This window comes from Capra hircus, chromosome 5 (genome assembly GCF_001704415.2).
Source record: "Capra hircus breed San Clemente chromosome 5, ASM170441v1, whole genome shotgun sequence".
Taxonomy (NCBI): domain Eukaryota; kingdom Metazoa; phylum Chordata; class Mammalia; order Artiodactyla; family Bovidae; genus Capra; species Capra hircus.
The window spans coordinates 92217718-92236881 of NC_030812.1; the positions used below are offsets into that span (position 1 = coordinate 92217718).

Here is a 19164-nt window from a genome sequence, read left to right on the forward strand (position 1 = left end):
CTGTCTTGCATACAGGGTCGTCATTGCCATCTTCCTAAATTCCATATATATGTGTTAGTATACTGTATTGGTGTTTTTCTTTCTGGCTTACTTCACTCTGTATAATTGGCTCCAGTTTCATCCATCTCATCAGAACTGATTCAAATGAATTCTTTTTAATGGCTGAGTAATACTCCATTGTGTATATGTACCACAGCTTTCTTATCCATTCATCTGCTGATGGACATCTAGGTTGTTTCCATGTCCTAGCTATTATAAACAGTGCTGCGATGAACATTGGGGTACATGTGTCTCTTTCAATTCTGGTTTCCTCGGTGTGTATGCCCAGAAGTGGGATTGCTGGGTCATAAGGTAGTTCTATTTGCAATTTTTTAAGGAATCTCCACACTGTTCTCCATAGTGGCTGTACTAGTTTGCATTCCCACCAACAGTGTAGGAGGGTTCCCTTTTCTCCACACCCTCTCCAGCATTTATTGCTTGCAGATTTTTGGATCGCAGCCATTCTGACTGGTGTGAAGTGGTACCTCATTGTGGTTTTGATTTGCATTTCTCTAATAATGAGTGATGTTGAGCATCTTTTCATGTGTTTGTTAGCCATCCGTATGTCTTCTTTGGAGAAATGTCTATTTAGTTCTTTGGCCCATTTTTTGATTGGGTCATTTATTTTTCTGGAATTGAGCTGCAGAAGTTGTTTGTATATTTTTGAGATTAGTTGTTTGTCAGTTGCTTCATTTGCTATTATTTTCTCCCATTCCGAAGGCTGTCTTTTCACCTTGCTTATATTTTCCTTTGTTGTGCAGAAGCTTTTAATTTTAATTAGATCCCATTTGTTTATTTTTGCTTTTATTTCCAGAATTCTGGGAGGTGGATCATAGAGGATCCTGCTGTGATTTATGTCTGAGAGTGTTTTGCCTATGTTCTCTAGGAGTTTTATAGTTTCTGGTCTTACATTTAGATCTTTAATCCATTTTGAGTTTATTTTTGTGTGGGGTGTTAGAAAGTGATCTAGTTTCATTCTTTTACAAGTGGTTGACCAGTTTTCCCAGCACCACTTGTTAAAGAGATTGTCTTTACTCCATTGTATATTCTTGCCTCCTTTGTCAAAGATAAGGTGTCCATATGTGTGTGGATTTATCTCTGGGCTTTCTATTTTGTTCCATTGATCTATATGTCTGTCTTTGTGCCAGTACCATACTGTCTTGATGACTGTGGCTTTGTAGTAGAGCCTGAAGTCAGGCAAGTTGATTCCTCCAGTTCCATTCTTCTTTCTCAAGATTGCTTTGGCTATTTGAGGTTTTTTGTATTTCCATACAAATCTTGAAATTATTTGTTCTAGTTCTGTGAAAAATGTGGCTGGTAGCTTGATAGGGATTGCATTGAATTTGTAAATTGCTTTGGGTAGTATACTCATTTTCACTATATTGATTCTTCCGATCCATGAACATGGTATATTTCTCCATCTGTTAGTGTCCTCTTTGATTTCTTTCATCAGTGTTTTATAGTTTTCTATATATAGGTCTTTAGTTTCTTTAGGTAGATATATTCCTAAGTATTTTATTCTTTTCGTTGCAATGGTGAATGGAATTGTTTCCTTAATTTCTTTTTCTACTTTCTCATTATTCGTGTATAGGAATGCAAGGGATTTCTGTGTGTTGATTTTATATCCTGCAACTTTACTATATTCATTGATTAGCTCTAGTAATTTTCTGGTGGAGTCTTTAGGGTTTTCCATGTAGAGGATCATGTCATCTGCAAACAGTGAGAGTTTTACTTCTTCTTTTCCAATTTGGATTCCTTTTATTTCTTTTTCTGCTCTAATTGCTGTGGCCAAAACTTCCAGAACTATGTTGGATAGCAGCGGTGAAAGTGGACACCCTTGTCTTGTTCCTGACTTTAGGGGAAATGCTTTCAATTTTTCACCATTGAGGATAATGTTTGCTGTGGGTTTGTCATAGATAGCTTTTATTATGTTGAGGTATGTTCCTTCTATTCCTGCTTTCTGGAGAGTTTTTATCATAAATGGATGTTGAATTTTGTCAAAGGCCTTCTCTGCATCTATTGAGATAATCATATGGTTTTTATTTTTCAGTTTGTTAATGTGGTGAATTACATTGATTGATTTGCGGATATTGAAGAATCCTTGCATCTCTGGGATAAAGCCCACTTGGTCATGGTGTATGATCTTTTTAATGTGTTGTTGGATTCTGATTGCTAGAATTTTGTTGAGGATTTTTGCATCTATGTTCATCAGTGATATTGGCCTGTAGTTTTCTTTTTTTGTGACATCTTTGTCAGGTTTTGGTATTAGGGTGATGGTGACCTCATAGAATGAGTTTGGAAGTTTACCTTCCTCTGCAATTTTCTGGAAGAGTTTGAGGAGGATAGGTGTTAGCTCCTCTCGAAATTTTTGGTAGAATTCAGCTGTGAAGCCGTCTGGACCTGGGCTTTTGTTTGCTGGAAGATTTCTGATTACAGTTTCAATTTCCGTGCTTGTGATGGGTCTGTTAAGATTTTCTATTTCTTCCTGGTTCAGTTTTGGAAAATTGTACTTTTCTAAGAATTTGTCCATTTCTTCCATGTTGTCCATTTTATTGGCATACAATTGCTGATAGTAGTCTCTTATGATCCTTTGTATTTCTGTGTTGTCTGTTGTGATCTCTCCATTTTCATTTCTAATTTTATTGATTTGATTTTTCTCTCTTTGCTTCTTGATGAGTCTGGCTAATGGTTTGTCAATTTTATTTATCCTTTCAAAGAACCAGCTTTTGGCTTTGTTGATTTTTGCTATGGTCTCTTTTGTTTCTTTTGCATTTATTTCTGCCCTAATTTTTAAGATTTCTTTCCTTCTACTAACTCTGGGGTTCTCCAACTCTTCCTCTTCTAGTTGCTTTAGTTGTAGAGTTAGGTTATTTATTTGACTTTTTTCTTGTTTCTTGAGGTATGCCTGTATTGCTATGAACTTTCCTCTTAGCACTGCTTTTATAGTGTCCCACAGGTTTTGGGTTGTTGTGTTTTCATTTTCATTAGTTTCTATGCATATTTTATAGTCCATTTTATACATGTACTACGATTTCTTCATTCATTCATCTGTCGATGGACATCTCGGTTGCTTCCATGGTCTACTACTGTAAATAGTGCTGTGATGAACAGCACTACAAGGTTGCTGTTATTGAGTTGCTAAGTCATGTCTGACTCTTTGTGACCCTGTGGACTGTAGCCCACCAGGCTCCTCTGACCATGGGATTTCCCAGGCAAGAATACTAGAGTGAGTTGCCATTTCCTTCTCCAGGAGATCTTCCCAACCCAGGGGTTGAACCCACACTTCTTGCATTGCAGGTGGATTCTTTGCCCTTGAGCCACTGGTAGAGCCCTTCCATGCACAAGACTTTTGTCTATTTGCTTTGTCTTTTGCATAGTTTATGTTTGAAATAAAATTTACCTATCTGCTTTATGTTTCTAGATTTTGAATGTTGGTGCATAAGTTTTCCTCACTCCCAGATTATAAAAGAATTCATTCATATTTCTTTTGGCATATATATATATATATATATATATATATATATTTGCCTTTATATCTGTGACCCATTTGGAAATTGTATTATAATAAGTTTTAAGAGTGAACTCAATTTCATCTTTTTCCATATGACTGTCGTATTATCCAGCCTTTTATTAAAAAGTGTATTTTTTCCCACTGCTTTGATGCCACCTTCCTGTATACCACCACTTGCGTTTCTGGAATTCCTGTTTTCTTCCTTTGATCAGTCACTCTGTTCATATTATCTCTCTTGTTTAAAAAAACTCTTATCTTGATTTCTAACATATTTTACTTTCAGTAGTACCTTCACTGTTACCCCTATTTCTACCCCTTATCTATATAGCTACCACTAATAGCAATGCAAGAAGTTACATTTTTTAAATTTAAGCACATTCACCACTGGAACTTCATTTCACCCCATATCAGTGAAGTGGGCAAGAAGGGCACAGGGTTTCCTTTTACAGACTATACTCCATGGACTTTATTTCTGCTCTTGTACCATCCCGAGCTTTACTTTTCCACTTAGCATGTTGTGTTGAAATGGTCTATTTCTGATCAGTTAAAAATTCATGTGTCAGTTTGGCAGAAACCAACACAATACTGTAAAGCAACTGTCCTTCAATTAAAAATCAGTGAAAATCGGTCAGTCATGTCCGACTCTGCGACCTCATGGACTATACAGTCTGCGGAACTCTCCAGGTCAGAATACTGGAGTGGGTAGCCTTTTCCTTCCCCAGGGGATCTTCCCAACACAGGGATCAAACCCAGGTCTCCGGCACTTCAGGCAGATTCTTTACCAGGTGAGCCACAAGGGAAGCCTTCAATTAAAAATAAATAAATTCAATTATAAAAGAAAATTCCTGAGTCGTATACATATTTGGAGTATAGTAAATGTTCAGTGTTTGTTATTGTTAAACTGAGTGCAGAAGATGAGACATAATTGAATTTAATGAGTTGCCCAAGACGTCACAGGCAGTGGCTGATGTGGAACCAGAACCCAGATCTTACTTTTCTCAGGCTAGAGCTCGTTTTTTTCACACCATGAACTGAGGCAGTGAGACAGGGGAAACATTACCCCGGAAGCCTCTGCCTTGTTTCTCAGAGATCTGTGTTCTGTCAGTCACAGCTGGGCAGTACACAGCCTCCTGGCAGTCTGTGGAATGGGTTCATTATGCAAAAGGATGTCTGAGAGATCCTCTCTGTCAGCCCCACAAGGCAAAAAAGAGGAAAATGTAAAGGAAGTATAAACTTTTGTCAAAAGACCACTTTGGCATATTCTGGAGTATGTAATTGTCAAGTAATTCTGCTTTTGTGAATGTGTTAGTCACCCAGTCGTGTCTGACTATTTGCAACCCATGGACTGCAGCCTACCAGGCTCTTATGTCCATGGAATTTTCCAGGCAAGAATACTGGAGCAGGTTGCCATTTCCTACTCCAGGGCTTCTTCCCAAGCCAGGGATCAAACCTGGGTCTCCTGCATTGCAGGCAGATTCTTAACTTACTAAGCCAACAGAGAAGCTTATACATAATTTTTACATTCAGATTTTCTATATAACTATTCAGCATCCAACCATTTGCTTCCTAATCTCCTATCTGAAAGTATATATTCATCTGAATTCATCTGAATAAAAAACTATAATTCTTCATGTAATACAAATCTATTTGATCAGCTCTGTTTACTGCCAGACTACTGTAGTTCATATGCTACCTATTTTAACATGTGATAAGGTAACCTTTCTTTGGACAGTTACAAGAAAAAATTGTATTAGCTGCGGGTAAAACTACAAAATGTTCACCAGCAGTTTACTTTACACAACACTCTATAAAATGAATATTTTGGAGTTGTTTTGCTTTGTTTTGTTTCTTTTTCAAAGTTATACAGTCACCCAACTATGGTGAAGTAAAACTCTGTCTTCCCTCTAGAAAAGTATATCATCCTTATTTTGGCTTCTTCCTCTCTGATGACTAAATTGGAACTTCCTCAAAGTTGTAATTCAAAGCCATAGGTGACCTTAAAGAAATGATTTTTTATATGCTACCTTTTATTTTAAGGTAACTTTTCAAATGTGGACTATGCATTACATTATGTTTAGCTGTCAAGCACAGTCTTCATTTGCATTTCTTCCCACTGCTGTAATTTTGAGAACTGGCAGGTGACCAAAGAAGAAGGGGAAAAAGTGCATCTACCATCTAGAGTGCAATGTAGGATTTTTTATTATAATTAAGTAGAATAGATGTTCATGATTAGATCAAGGTCAGAGGAGCAGACCATCAGAGCCAGGAACTTAAAGGTACAAAGAATTTAAAAATTGCTTTCTAAAGTTTTTTTTAAAATAAAAAAATAAAAAAATAGTAATGGTTATGATCTTTTAAGTTTGACAATAAACATTTTAAATAGCTCATCTGTTTTATTCTAAAATGTGCACACCTGGTGTGTTTGCCATGCGTGTTTAAACTGGAACTTGAAGTCTCAGTTGCATTTTCATTTCAGGTTTTTTTTTTCAGCTTCCCAGTTTCTGCTCCTGGTGTAGAAAAGCAATTTGAGGATTATAATGACAATGGAGTTTTTTTAAAGGCTGAGTCTACACGACGCACAATATTATACAGAAGGCTTGGGTTTGAAGTTTATTGTACAGAAGGCTTGAGTTTCCTATTAAGCCTAATAGATTAATCCAGGAATGTGGTATGATGTTTAGATACAGATGTTTTCAATGGGGCTTCCCTCCTGACACTTGGGGATAGTTACAGTTTGAATGGATAATGGATGCTCCCTCTGCATAGACAGATACAGCATAGCTCCTTTTCCCGCCTCCTTCTGGCTCCCTCTCAGTCCACCTTGTCAATTAGGTTTTTTACTTCCTCTTTCCTCTGACTAACAGTCCATCTAGTTCATTGTCCGCTCTTTCTCCTTGGCCACCTTTTCTCATTCTTATAGTCTCTCAATGGAGTGGTTGTTGAGTCACTCAGTTGTGTCCAACTCTTTGCAACCCCATGGACTGCAGCATTCCAGGCTTCCCTATCTTTTACTATCTCTCAAAGCTTGCTCAAACTTAGGTCCGTTGATGCCATCCAACCATCTCATTCTCTGTCATCCCCTTCTCCTCCTGCCCTCAGTCTTTCCCAGCATCAGGGTCTTGAGTCAGCTCTTCACATCAGATGGCGAATTGGAACAGAGCCCTGGAATTTATTCCAGGACCGCATTCTTCTCTCTTTACCCTCTTTCCTTAAGTGATCCACACCAAACACTCCATCTCATTTAACTCTCCTCATCTTGAAACTCACATTCCTGACTTCCTATTCATTTTCATTTGGTTATCCAGGGATCATCTCAAATTTAAGCTGACAAAGCTCAACTCTTAATTCATCCCACTGCAAATGTGCTTGTCTTTTCCATCTTCATGTAAGGGGAACAGAAGTACCATCCTCAAATCTTCTCATTTCTCCACCCTCTCCCCGTGTCAAAATATCCTGTTGATTCTTCAACAACACTTCTCATTCTTATTTTAACTTTTTATTTTATATTGAAGTATAGGTGATTAAGTGATAGGTGATTAACAATGTTGTGTTACAGATGTACAGTGAAGTGATTTAGTTGTACAGCTGTCTATTCTTTTTCAAATTCTTTTCCCATTTAGGTAGTTACACAATATTGAGTAGAGTTCCCTGTGCTATAAAGTAGGTCTCTGTTGGTTATCCACTTTAAATATAGCAGTGTGTCCATTATATGTGATGAAAACTCAGCCATTAAGAAGAATGAAATAATGCCATTTATGGCAGCATGGATGGACTTAGTGATTGTCGGTATATACTGAGTGAAATAAATCAGAAGAGAAAGACAAATATCATAATGATATCACTTATATGAAACTAATAAAAGATACAAATGAACTTATTTATAAAACTGAAACAGACTAACAAACAGAGAGTGAATTTATGGTTACCAGGGAGGAAGGATGGGGAGGGGGGTAGTTAGGGGTTTGGCATTGACATGTAAACACATCCCATTCGGTTCACTTCTCTCCTTCCTGGTCTGTGGTCAAGTCATCATTACCTGTTAACTGTCTTCCATCTTTGTCTCTTGTTCGGTAAAATCCATTATGCACACAACTACCACAGTTCCAGAGTAACTTTTTTTTTTAAAACGTACATCATATCTTATGTCTACTCTGTGTAAAATTTCTTGGTAGTTTCTCATAACATGAAAAATAAACTCCAGGTTCCTTACCTTGGCCTGTAAAGTCTGACCCTGACCAACTCTTGGACCTTATTTCCTTCCAACATTCTGAACTACAGCTTCATTGACCTTTACTGTTTCTGAGCCTCTCCCAGCTAATTTCTACTTCATGACATGCTTGGTATATGCTTCCTCTGGGTCATTTTGCCTATTTCCAATCTATTCAACTCTCAATTCAAATTTCAACTCTTTAGGTGGTGTCTACACCCTACCCCAGGCTTCCCAGCTAGAGCAGTGGTATAGAATCTGCCTGTCAATGGAAGAGACACTGGAGATGAAGGTTTGACTCTTGGGTTGAGAAGATCTCCAGGAGAAGGAAACGGCAAATCACTCCAGTATTCTTGCCTAGGAAATGCCATGAATGGAAGAGCCTGGTGGGCTACAGTCCATGGGATCACCAAGAGTCTGACATGACTGAGGACGGACATGCACACCTTACTTCTACGGTCTCTATCTAATCACTTCACTTTGTTTCATCGTTGAACTCACCTAGTATTTCCCAGCTTGTTTAGTGTCTTCTCAGGGACCTATGGATCTTCTTCACTACGATATTCTTAAGGACCAGAAAAGTTACTGGAACATAGTAGGTATGTAATAAAATATGTTAAATGAATGAATGAATGTTGGTATTCACATTTGTTTGGCATCACTTATGCACAATCACTGCAGATGGTGATTGTAGCCATGAAATTAAAAGACGCTTACTCCTTGGAAGAAAAGTTATGATATTCAAAAGCAGAGACATTACTTTGCCAACAAAGGTCCGTCTAGTCACGGCTATGGTTTTTCCAGTGGTCATGTATAGATGTGAGAGTTGGACTGTGAAGAAAGCTGAGTGCCGAAGAATTGATGCTTTTGAACTGTGGTGTTGGAGAAGACTCTTGAGAGTGCCTTGGACTGCAAGGAGATCCAACCAGTCCATTCTGAAGGAGATCAGCCCTGGGTGTTCTTTGGAAGGAATGATGCTAAAGCTGAAACTCCAGTACTTTGGCTACCTCATGCGAAGAGTTGACTCATTGAAAAAGACTGATGCTGGGAGGGATTGGGGGCAGGAGGAGAAGGGGACGACAGAGGATGAGATGGCTGGATGGCATCATCAACTCAATGGACGTGAGTTTGAGTGAACTCTGGGAGTTGGTGATGGACAGGGAGGCCTGGCATGCTGTGATTCATGGGGTCGCAAAGAGTCGGACATGACTGAGCGACTGAACTGAACTGATGCACACATGAAGGGCTAGCTAAAATTTTAGACCTTCTTCATACTTAATCATTTCTTGTTCTTAATCATTTTGTTTTCATTGTTGCATATCACCATATCAGATACTATTTTACTTGTTTAAATAAATTCATTTTTCAAAGTGTGTATTTAAGGTAGGCTACTGAAAACTTGGTCCATCAAGCAATGCTTATCATAAATTGTTACTAGTGTGTAACAAAGAAGATAAAGTCACTGGGAGAAAACACAGTAGAAGTATTATGGAAAGTTACATCATATATCTGTTGTATTTAATAATCAGATGATCAGGTTTTATATTTTGTATCTTTGTTTTTGTGTTATTTCTTAGGTATTTCATTTTATCATACTTCACAAATGTATTGACTATTATAGTTGATAAATTTTTAAAAAAAACTTTTATCTTTCAACACAGCTAATTTCAGAAGCACTAATTCAAACTCCCTTTCTTTAGAAATAATAAGATAGCAATATTAATTATTTAATAAGATTGGAGATATCAATTTATCACACATAAAAGCAGATCCCAGTTTTCCTTAAGACATAGTGATTTGTTTATGTGAAGAAGAAATAGTGAGTTTAAAACATTATATTCAATAAAGTCCTGAATTTAAAACATATGAAGGAAATTAGGGAAAATACCTCTGGAAATAATCTTTTATCCTTCAAATAGTTATCATTTAATAAGAAAGCCTATTTGAAAGCACAGAGAAGTTGGATCAACGCCAGTAATCACCCTTCTGACTACTTGGTACTGTTTCACAAGAGTTGAACAGAGAACAGGTTGATGAGCAACTGAAACAAGATCAGAAGGAAATGTCAGGAAGTTAAGTCTCCAAGCCCAGACCTGTTCAAATTGTCTCTAGACTGTTCATCAAGACATTTTTAGTCCTCATCTTACCAAAACCTTAACTAAACTAATTGAAATAGCTGAGAAAGTTTCCTAATAGAGCAGTTCTTCCTCCAATAGTAAAGAGATGTCCCAATTATTTCATTGTTAAGGGACACAAACCGTGGCCACTCACAGGGACGTCTGTCTCCTTTGGACTTCCCAGTTCTGAGGGCCTTTCATCCAAGTCCTGGCCACAGTGACTACGAGGCAAGAGTGACAGTAGATATGAGCCTGTCTCCTGTCAGCAATTATCCCGACATACTTCCACTTGACCTCAACACACTTCGCAGAGGCAGCCAAAGAGCCTCAGCTGTAATCATTCTTGGTCACTACCAATTTGGGCTGGATTTGATTCAGTGACTTAGAGGTGAAAGGCTCCATATTCAATTACCAGGCCCCCAGCTTCCTCAATTAATCAAAGACTGACATAATAGGTCTATTACAACTCTTAAAGAAAAGACCAGATCCAATCAATATCATCACTCTATAACCATAAAAAGAAATGAATATTCTTTATTTAAATCTGAAAACCAACACTGTGGCATTTAAATGAACTTGGTTACAATGCATTTCATCTAGAATTTTACTATGGGAAACTTGAACGTATTTAAAATGATGATCAAACTATATACTCTTGAGTTTCTAAAGCAGCCTTCTTTGGAGAAACTCAATCATGTTCCTGTTTATTTCACTGTTTATCCTGCAACCATGGTTTGGTGTCTTTGTAATTTAAGGCAAGGTTTATCTGGTCTAAGGGAGTGCTAAGGGAGTGCTATGAAACATTGTAACAATCATGATGGCACCTCTGAACTGCTAACTAAACCAGGATCTCTTATCTGTCATTGGGTTAGGAAGTCCTAACGGAGTCAATGAAAAGGTGAAATTTGAAAGATCATAAAAGAAGCAACAATGAGGTTGCAAATCACTATCAGTTAAGTGATTGCAAATACCTAAAGCAATAAAATGCTTCTGATGCTAAGCGACAGCCATATAAACCCAGAGGAAACTACTGGAAAAGTCAAAAAGCCAGCTAATCTAATCTGAACTTTTGGTGACACTATCAACATATATAAAGTCATTTGAAGAGTTCAAAGTTTAACCTCATGTCTGAAATTCAAGGATAAAGTCAAAGCAGAGAATATATTTCCTTTCATCTACATGTCAAAATAAGAAACCACCTTCTACCTGACAAGGAAAGTGAGGATTATTTATATGGCAATTTATATTTAAAAAAAAAAAAAAAAACAGTACCAGTTCTTTGTGTTAAGGCTGTAAAAGAAAGTTCAGGTTGTCTCATTCATTAATGTGTTAAAGTTAGAGGCTTCTGAGAGATTCTGAAATCTTTTACTTTGGTGCTATATTTTGTCACCTTTCTTCCCTTTTTAATATGCTCCCGTTGATCTTACCTTTTTCATTTTTTACATCGGCTGTCAGGCACCACCTTGGGCTGGTCACCAGGATGCCAGAACCCTCTTCAGAAGCTTGTTCCTTTGAATTCAGCCCCTTGGGTGCTAAAATCTTCTCACTTTACTGCCCTTCATCCTTTCCATTGTTATCTTTCTGATAGATATTTTGGAAAACTGAAAAATATTCCTTTACTAAATACATAATATTTCCAATTATTTGCAGGTTGCTCCCTCCTGACAACATTCCAGGTGTTTGTTAATGCACTGAAAACATGTTGTCTGCAGTATTGCCACCTTGGTGGAGGTGTGACAAGCTGGTTGGACCATGCCAAGGAAAAAAATAGCGGTCGCTACAGTGAGTTCCTTGTGGAAGACCCAAAATTTTTCTTCAACCGTCTGCCACTCTTTATTTTTTAGCTCCTCTGCAAAACATGCATTATGCAAGTGAAGAAAGATAACTAATACTACCCACAGAAACAGTAAAATGATTGCATGATAACATTACAAGTAGACATTTCTTTTCACCCCAACAAGTGTTTCCCATATACTTGGTTAGGATGTTAACCTATAAATGTTTCTAATCATTACAGGCTCTAGGTTTTAAGGACTAAGTGGAGTCAGATATAAGCATTCCAGAGGAGGATCTGAGTGTGGCATTTTTCCTGTTGAACTGCAAGTGTCTGTCATTAGGTGCAGACATGGCAGATAATACTTTACAGAATTTCCAAGGCTTGTGAGTAACTTGGAAAAATATGAGCTCTATGGGCAATTATGGGCTTCTCAGGTGGTGCTGCTGCTAAGTGGCTTCAGTCTTGTCTGACTCTTAGTGACCCCATGGTCTGCAGCCTACCAGGCACCTCCATCCATGGGATTTTCCAGGCAAGAGTACTGGAGTGGGGTGCTATTGCCTTCTCCGCAGATGGTACTAGTGGTAAAGAATTCACCTGCCAATGTAGGAGATGTAAGAGATAAAGAGTTTGATCCCTGGGTCAGGAAGTTCCCCTGGAGAAGGACATGGCCTCCCACTTCAGTATTCTTGCCTGGAGAATCTCATGGACAGAGGAGCCTAGTGGGCTATAGTCCAGGGGGTCACAAAGAGTCGGACATGACTGAGCGTCTGAGCAACAGAAATGGAGATAAATTAACTTGGCTTTCCTCCTTGACCAAGCTTTTAAAAATTGGTATTAACAAGTAGCTAAACTGGCTGATTCAGTTAGGAAGAAATATAAATGATTATAAAAATCTTTGAAGAAATTTGAAACTCTTCATTGCTAACATCTAACTTGGAATTAGATGGCTAATGAATGAGTTAAATCATAGAATAGTAGATTCTACAATCTATAGATCTAGAAAAAAAATCTTAGAGATTAACTTACTCAATTCCTTCATTTGTTGAAGAGGAAACTGAGGCTTGAAAAAAGTTAAGTGATTTGGGGTAAGTAGGTCAGTGAATAGCAGTGAAAGAAAAGACAGAATCTTATCTTCTGACTCTTAGTAAAACACTTGCTCCTCTAAACCAGGGATCAGCAAATTACTACCTGCAAACCAAATCCAGCCCATTGCCTTTTTCATATATCCTGTAAGGTAAGAAGGTTTTTGCATCTTCACATGATTTTTAAAAATAAAAAAAGAATAATATTTTGCAGCACATTATAATTATAATTGGGTGCACAATTATAATTATAAATTGTATGAAATTCAAAATGAGGTGTCCATAGAAAACAAACAACAAATTTATGATTACCAAAGGGAAAGGGCAGTAAGGATAAATTAGGAGCTTGGGATTAACATATACACTCTACTGGGTGGTGCTAGTGGTAAAGAACCTCCCTGCCAGTGCAGGAGATGTAAGAGACATGGGTTCAATCCCTGGCTCAGGAAGATCCCCCACAAGAGAGCATGGCAACCCACTCAAGTATTCTTACCTGGGAAATCCCATGGACAGAGGAGCCAGGCAGGGTACAGTCCATAGGGTCGCACAGAGTTGGACACTGCTGAAGTGACTTAGCATGCATGCAGTACTACAGATAACCAACAAGGCCTTATCCAACACAGGGAACTACATTCAGTATTTTGCAATAGCCTATAAGGGAAAAGAATCTGAACAAGTGAATCTGAAAAAGTTCGTTTGGGTTTTTTATAACATCTTATGGGAAAACCTGAATGAACTTTGGCCAATCCAATATATATATATATATATATATATATATATATATATAGAGAGAGAGAGAGAGAGAGAGAGAGAGAGAGAGAGAGCAGAGAAGGCAATGGCACCCCACTCCAGTACTCTTGCCTGGAAAATCTCATGGAAAGAGGAGCCTGGAAGGCTGCAGTCCATGGGGTCGCTGAAGGTTGGACACGACTGAGCAACTTCACTTTCACTTTTCACTTTCATGCATTAGAGAAGGAAATGGCAACCCACTCCAGTGTTCTTGCCTGGAGAATGCCAGGGACAGGGGAGCCTGGTGGGCTGCTGTCTATGGGGTTGCACAGAGTCAGACACGACTGAAATGACTTAGACTCTCTCTCTATATATATATAGAGAGAGAGAGAGAGAGAGTATGAAGTGAAGTGAAAGTCGCTCAGTCATGTCTGACTCTTTGCAACCCAATGGACTATACAGTCCATGGAATTCTCCAGGCTGGAATACTGGAGTAGGTAGCCTTTCCCTTCTCCACAGGATCTTCCCAACCCAGGGGTCGAACCCAGATCCCTCACATTACAGGCAGATTCTTTACCTACTGAGCCACAGCAGAAGCCCAAGAATACTGGAGTGGGTAGCCTATCCCTTCTCCAGCGTATCTTCCTGACCCAGGAATCGAACTGAGGTCTCCTGCATTGAAGGCAGATTCTTTACCAACTGAGCTATCAGAGCGCCCCCATATATTGAGTGCATATATATTGAATCACTTTCCTGTACACTTGAAAGTAGCACAACGTTATAAATCAACTCTACTTTGATTAAAAAAAAAAAAAAGAAAGTACAATTGTTAGAGAAGAATAAGCATAGGATTTCTCCTTGTTTAGAAGGATCCTGCCAGCAACTAGAATAAAAGCCTCTTCTTTAAAAGAAAAAAAAAAAATTCAGCGTTCATAAATACAGTTTATTGGAACACAGTCTTATGTTCATTTGTAATAGCATGTCTGTTTATGCCTGCAAACAGCAGAGTTGAGTAGTTGCAACAGAATCCACACATGGAAATATTGTCTATCTGGCCTTTTACAGAAAAGCTTGCTGACCCTTGTTCTAAACAATACATGAAAACTAGGCTGATTTAGTAGATTCAACCTCTCTCTTGACTCTACAAGAATAGATGGTGCAAAAATACAAAAATACCACCTCTATATATGAACATTAATATTATAAAAAATCTTAGGATGAAGAAATTAATCATGAGTACAAAATTGCTAACTGACCCATGGGCAGCCTTGAACCTTCTGTACAAATAGCACAAATTCTTGATTCTTACCCTCATAATTTAGTGACTCCTACTGTTTCTTTTGACTAAATCTAACCCTTCTCTGAAAACTGTCATATATTTTAAAATTTGACATAAATTATAATAAACTTTGATAAACTAATTTTTAAGCCTATCACCAAATCTAGATGCCTACTCTGTTGCAAAGAACAAACACTAATATCATTGATCACCTATATAGCCGCTAAAGGATGACTTCACAGTGTCTTAAGTCAACCCCCACAGCATGCCTCAGAACTGATTTTGTTATCCTAGATCTGAGTCTCAGAGACATTAAGTGGCTTGCAATTTGCTCTTGGTTGCCCTACTAACAATATGGCCACATGACTGTCCCAACCCAGGGCGGGCATCAGTGCCCACACTTTGCTGTTACCAACTATACCGCTCTTGCCTTTGGGTTAAAAACCCGTATACAGGGCTTCCCTGATGGTTCAGTGGCGAAGAATCTGCCTGCCAATGCAGGCGACGTGGATTCAACCTCTGATCAGGGAAGATCCCACAGGCCTCAGGGCAACTAAGCCCATGTACCGCAGCTGTTGAGCCTGTGCTCTAGAGCCCGGGAGCCACAGCTACTGAGCCCACATGCCTCGGCGGCTGCAGCCTGGGTGCCTTAGAGCCCATGCTCCAGAACAAGAGAAGAAGCCACTGCCATGAGAAGCCCGAGCACTGCAACTAGAGAGTAGCCCTGCTCGTGGCACCAGAGAAAAGCAACAAAGCCACGAAGGCCCAGAGCAGCCAGGAATATGATAGATGAATAGGTAAAATTGTATTTAAAAAAATCCCTGTACAATGAACTCCCTGGGCAGTCCAGTGGTTAAGACTCTGTGCTTCAACTGCAGGAGTCATGGGTTTGATCCCCGGTCAAGGAACTAAGATCCTGTATTCCAGGCGGTGCAGCCAAAAATTAATTAAAAAAAAAAAAAAAAAAACCCTGTACAGACTATACAGGTTCCAAAATCATATACAGTAATGTTATGCCAGAAACTCCAGAGAAAATGGTTAGAATATACTTCTCAAGGGGGCCGATGAAACTTCCGCTGGGATAGGCTGGTGTTAGATTTTTGCTTCCAGATGAAATAATCACCAGTATAAAGGAGATCAAAGCACCAAGAATAAAACATCATAGCATGCCATATTTTAAATTTAGTAGCAATTATTGACCTTCAGTTCCAAGACATACATTTAAAATATGTTGATATTAAGGCCGATGATGTTGCCATTTGACATTACTGGCCATTCAGAGGTGAAAATGAATCTCTATTGACAGCAATTATTCCTGAATACTCAGAGGCTTGTATGAAATAAGAGTATTTAAAATTTTAAAAGGAGATGATTTCAGAACTTGAGGCAGAAGCAGAAATGATTTCAAGCTTTCAAGACATCAGAGCCTTTTCTTAGATTAGGCAATATACGAATATTGCTTCACTAAAGATTAATCATACATTTGCCACATTATTAAGTTAGCAGGTTTCTGTGTCTGTGATTCATGCTGATAATAACTATTCCTATTAACAATAATTCTCATTTGAAATCAGTAACAGAAACTTCCAAGTTGTGCTGTGAGCCTCTCAGTCTTAGAGGAGCTCTGCTGCCAGCACTTTTTCTTAAAAAAATCATTCATTTTCCTCTGCTTAAGGAAGAAACTTAATATTTTGATGGAACTAGGGCAGAACTAGCTCATGTTCCCTTCTCTCTTGCTGCCTTTACCCAACTATAACAATCCTGTTTACTATCCCAAGGGTCAAATTCAAGATCGGAAAATAAATTATCACCAGGACATATTTTATATAGATTAAAAAAAAAAATCTCAGTGAAAATGTAGTTCATCCCTGGATGGAGGCAGTTAATAGAGCAAAAGGCTCATTCTGTAATTGGTGGACTTGTTTGCAACTGTACTGACTTATGACTCTGCTTCTCCTTATGCTTCTCAAGTTGCACAACCTGATAATTAGAGAAGGAGATAGTGAAGGTTTCAAACAAAAAGTTATCATCTGGATGTTTGAGCCAGGTTGCTCTCCCAGGATGGGGGTAATGCAGGAATCCTAATGAAGTTCACACACTATAAGAAAAAAAAAAAATATGGAGACTCCATCCCTTAAGGACAAAACTTGGGTTGACTTTCTCACCAAGCCAATTAGTAGCTTTGTGTGCCACTGGGAATTAAAGAAATACTCTGTGCTGCTAATGATAATGACAAAGATGTGATTATTGCAACAGAGCTCATGAAGTGAGAAGATACACCTTTCCTGTGACACTGTGCTTTAGTTCTGACCTAACAGTTATGACCTAACAAAGGGTTGGAGCACATGAAGAGACTCCAAGTTAATGTCAGAGTTTTAGTTAGTATTAGGATTTATTTTAAAAATGAAATTCGGACACTATGTGGAGGGTTTGCAGTGGGGCAGAGGTATTGTTTGTTGCTGTAGGTTCTTTTGCATGTTTGTTTTTAATTTCATCTACTTTATTGTGCAACTTTTTTCATGGAATTACCTTTTTGGTCCTCTAATGCTTCACAATTAGTTTAAAAGGAGAGTATAGAAACAAGTCTGTTTTCTCTCTCTTTTTTTTTTTTTTTTTTTCATTTTACTTGACATATTAAAAACAAGACCAGTCCAGGGAGCCTATAAATATAGCCTACATCAAGCAATGGGTTTCTACACTGGGCCCCTCTTCTTAGGGAAAAATCATTCTTACTTATTTTGCTACCAAACTCAGTGCAATTTAAAGGATATACTGGCCACAATCTATTGTTTATGAGTGAAAAGAAAGTCTTAATACTTTCTGCTGGCTTTCGCTTTATTGTTGGGAAAAACAAAAACTTTACTTGCTGATATGGAATATTTGTTACTTGATTTCTTATGTGTCATCTGAGGCACAAACTTAGGGTCTTTGTTACTTTTCCAAGGAAAATTAAGAAGAAAGACTAGATGACCAAAGATTCATCATAAAGAATCAGTAGCATTGTCAATAGACTAAACAGAGCTCCTGCTGACCTTTGTCAGCTCATAATCATGACCTCCAAGACATGGGGAATGTCCAGCTTATCTCTCACAGAGTACAGGCAAGGGACAAGGCATCTGCCACAGGAATCTTCCTCTAAAGTTAAACCACTGTCTTTTTTTCTTTTTTGAAATCATTTTATTTATTTATTCATTTATTCTGGCCTCACCATGGGGCACGTGGGATCCTAGCTCCCCAACCAGAGACCAAACCCACACACCCCCCCTGCACTGGAAGCTCAGAGTGTTAACCACTGGACCACCGGGGAAGTCTTAAACCACTGTCTTAAAGCATGGCTCTTTCCCTGTTGAAAAGCAGATTCCTTCAGGATATTATCTGCAGACTGTGAATTCCAGTCTTAATCTGCGTGGATCGCTTCTGCCAGTTTCAGTCATGAATGTCATCAGTATCCTACCACTACTCATTCTGGCTCCTTTTATGGTATATTTCAGCACCTGCTTGCTTCCCTCTAAGAGAGATGGCTCTTTTCTGTCAGCATGCATTCATAAGTACAACTTACCATTTCCAGTAAGTGGTTTGTAACTTTTTTTTAATCAGAGGGTAATTACTTTACAATATTATGCTGATTTCTGCCACACATCATCATGAATCAGCTACAGGTCTACATATGTCCCCTCCCTCTTAATCCTCCCTGCCACCTTCCACACCACTGGAGGTGGTTACAGAGCGCTGGGTTGAGCTCCTTATGTCATGCAGCAAATTCCCACTGGCTGGCTGTTTTACGTATGGTACAGTGTATGTTTCCGTGCTACTCTCTCAATTCGTCCCACCCTCTCCATCCCACACTAAAATAAGAAACACTGTACAAGGCTCTAAGTTAGCTATGTGCTCTGGAGTAGAGTCTGATTTTGACAAATTAGGAAGAAGGTACATTCAAGAGTATTGATGTCCATTTTCTAAAGTCTCTACATGGACATCAGTGTTCCATTTTCTTCCTATCCTTCTTTGCTTCTCAGAAGACACACCTGATATAAAGACTCGGCAAATTTTCAGTGCCACCAAATGGTGTCTCCCTCTTCATGTAAAACAGTCTCTACTCCTAAGTTGATGCTGAGAATGTTTTAAAAAATTAACACAGGTAAGCAATAATACTTGGGAGGAATTAACTTCTGAACCACCAAAAAAAATTATTACAAGTTAGTACTGTGATTCAGTTTCAGTACAGTACTTCTTCCACTAGTAAGGTGTGCAACAATAATTTTCAAACAATTTTTCCACCTTGAGATATAATTGACGTTGTTCAGTTGCCAAGTCATGTCCAACTCTTTGGGATTTCATGGACTGCAGCACGCCAAGCTTCCCTGTCTTTCATTTAAAATTTTAATTTTTAAAAAATTGTAAATAGTTTCATAGATATAAAATT

General features: G+C 38.4%; 1 protein-coding gene across 1 annotated transcript in view; it reads left to right on the forward strand.

The window, feature by feature from the left end:
- SLC15A5 (solute carrier family 15 member 5) overlaps positions 1-19164 on the forward strand; it is a 99671-nt gene that overhangs the window by 18183 nt on the left and 62324 nt on the right. The window contains 2 exon segments of the mRNA XM_018048427.1: positions 11525-11745; positions 18099-18312. Of these exon segments, the coding sequence (XP_017903916.1) occupies positions 11525-11745; positions 18099-18312 (435 nt within the window).